Here is a 1837-nt window from a genome sequence, read left to right as displayed (position 1 = left end):
GCCTCTCTCGGAGAGCTTCTTAATTCAAACTGTGTGTGTTTGTGGGATCCAACTGGAACCCTCAGTGGGCAAGGGCCGAACTGAAGAGGGGCATACATGTGATTGCACTTGGGAAGTTCCCTGTCCCTGCCCCTGAGCCCCTAGACTCTCCTTCTGTAACACCCAGTTCTTCCCACAGAAACAGCGGGAGCCACGGAAGGGCCGCCTCATCGTGTGTGGCCATGGGACGCTGGAGCGGGATGGAGTCTTCTGTCTCCTCAGTGATGATCATGGTGCCTCCTGGCACTACGGGAGTGGAGTCAGCGGTATCCCCTATGGCCAGCCCAAGCGGGAAAATGATTTCAATCCTGATGAATGCCAGGTCAGGAGTCCATGAGATGTTCCCTACCCATTTGACCATCCCTGCCCTCCAGAGCATCATTTCACACAGACCCAGGGTCTGACTGCTCAGCTCAGTGCCGCACACCCTTGCTCCCCTCAGGGACAGGGGCATTGGCCCTGTTCCCTCCCTGAGATCCTGTCCTCTCCCCTCAGCCCTATGAGCTCCCAGATGGCTCAGTCGTCATCAATGCCCGAAATCAGAACAACTACCACTGCCACTGCCGGGTCGTCCTCCGCAGCTATGATGCCTGTGATACACTGAGGCTCCGTGACGTGACCTTTGACCCTGAGCTCGTGGACCCTGTGGTAGCTGCAGGAGCTGTAGTCACCAGCTCCGGCATTGTCTTCTTCTCCAACCCAGCACATCCAGAGTTCCGTGAGTGCCTCATGGGTGGGGTCAGCTGGGAGAGCCCTATGTCTAGACAAGGCCTGGGCACACATGCTCCCTCCCTGACTCTCCTGCTCTCCCCAGGAGTGAACCTGACCCTGCGCTGGAGCTTCAGCAATGGTACCTCATGGCGAAAAGAGACAGTTCAGCTGTGGCCAGGGCCCAGCGGCTACTCATCCCTGGCAACCCTAGAGGGCAGTATGGATGGAGAAGAGCAGGCCCCCCAGCTCTACGTCCTGTATGAGAAAGGCCGGAGCCACTACACAGAGAGCATCTCCTTGGCCAAAATCAGTGTCTATGGGACGCTCTGAGCTGTGCTGCTGCCACAGGGATATTAGGCCCAGGACTCTGCCTTCAGGACCACGGGTCTGTAGAGGGTCTGCTGGAGATGCCTAAAAGACAGTTCCATCTTCCTTTAGACTTTGGCCTCAGCAAAATCACTTTCCCTTTACCAAGTAAATCACTTCTGTCAGGACTGAAAGCCAAGCTTCCTCTCCCACAAAAGAAGTCCTGACCTCACCTGAAAATACTTCCTTCCCATGTGGCCAAATGTGGCCCCACCACCCTCTCTGTTCTCCCGGGACATGGATTGGTCCTGTCTGGGGCAGGGCTAGTGAGCCGCAGAATTGAATCAATGTGAACTCAGGGAACTGGGAAAGGCCGAGCTTCCTCTTTGGTGTTGGGGTAAGATAACCGCTCCCCGAGTGGCAGGATGTTTGGTTTCAGGTTATGGACTAGGTGTACCACCCCCATTGACTATTTGCCAGTGAAAATGTTTGTAACTTAAAATTTTTAATGAAGGAGAATGAATATTTGTAAAGTCTTTATGGTTCTATCAATGCATATCTTCATGTCTGTTTTCCTCATGTATACTTGTGGCGCTGGGAATGAGTTCCAGCTCACTCTGTCATCCAGGCTGGTGTGCAGTTGCACATCACAGCTCACTGAAGCCTCAACCTCCTGGGCTCAAGTGATCCTCGGATTTCAGCCTCCATAGTATCTGGGACTACAGGTGCATGACACCATGCCTGGTTAATTTTTTTTTTTTTTTTTTTTTTTTTAGTAGAG

At 53.2% G+C, this 1837-nt stretch overlaps 1 protein-coding gene across 1 annotated transcript in view; it reads left to right on the top strand.

Annotated features, from left to right (window-relative positions):
- NEU1 (neuraminidase 1) overlaps window positions 1-1596 on the top strand; it is a 4690-nt gene extending 3094 nt beyond the window's left edge. Inside the window, exons 4-6 of the mRNA XM_032269030.1 lie at window positions 179-361; window positions 535-757; window positions 854-1596. Coding sequence (XP_032124921.1) covers window positions 179-361; window positions 535-757; window positions 854-1080 — 633 coding nt within the window. The 3' untranslated portion in view covers window positions 1081-1596. The remainder of the gene's footprint in view (window positions 1-178; window positions 362-534; window positions 758-853) is intronic.
- Window positions 1597-1837: the final 241 nt, after the last annotated feature.

Source organism: Sapajus apella, unplaced genomic scaffold (assembly GCF_009761245.1).
Source record: "Sapajus apella isolate SASKATOON/1434 unplaced genomic scaffold, GSC_monkey_1.0 scaffold188, whole genome shotgun sequence".
Classification (NCBI taxonomy): domain Eukaryota; kingdom Metazoa; phylum Chordata; class Mammalia; order Primates; family Cebidae; genus Sapajus; species Sapajus apella.
Note: the sequence above shows the minus strand (reverse complement) of the source record. Positions and strands in the feature narration are given on the sequence as shown.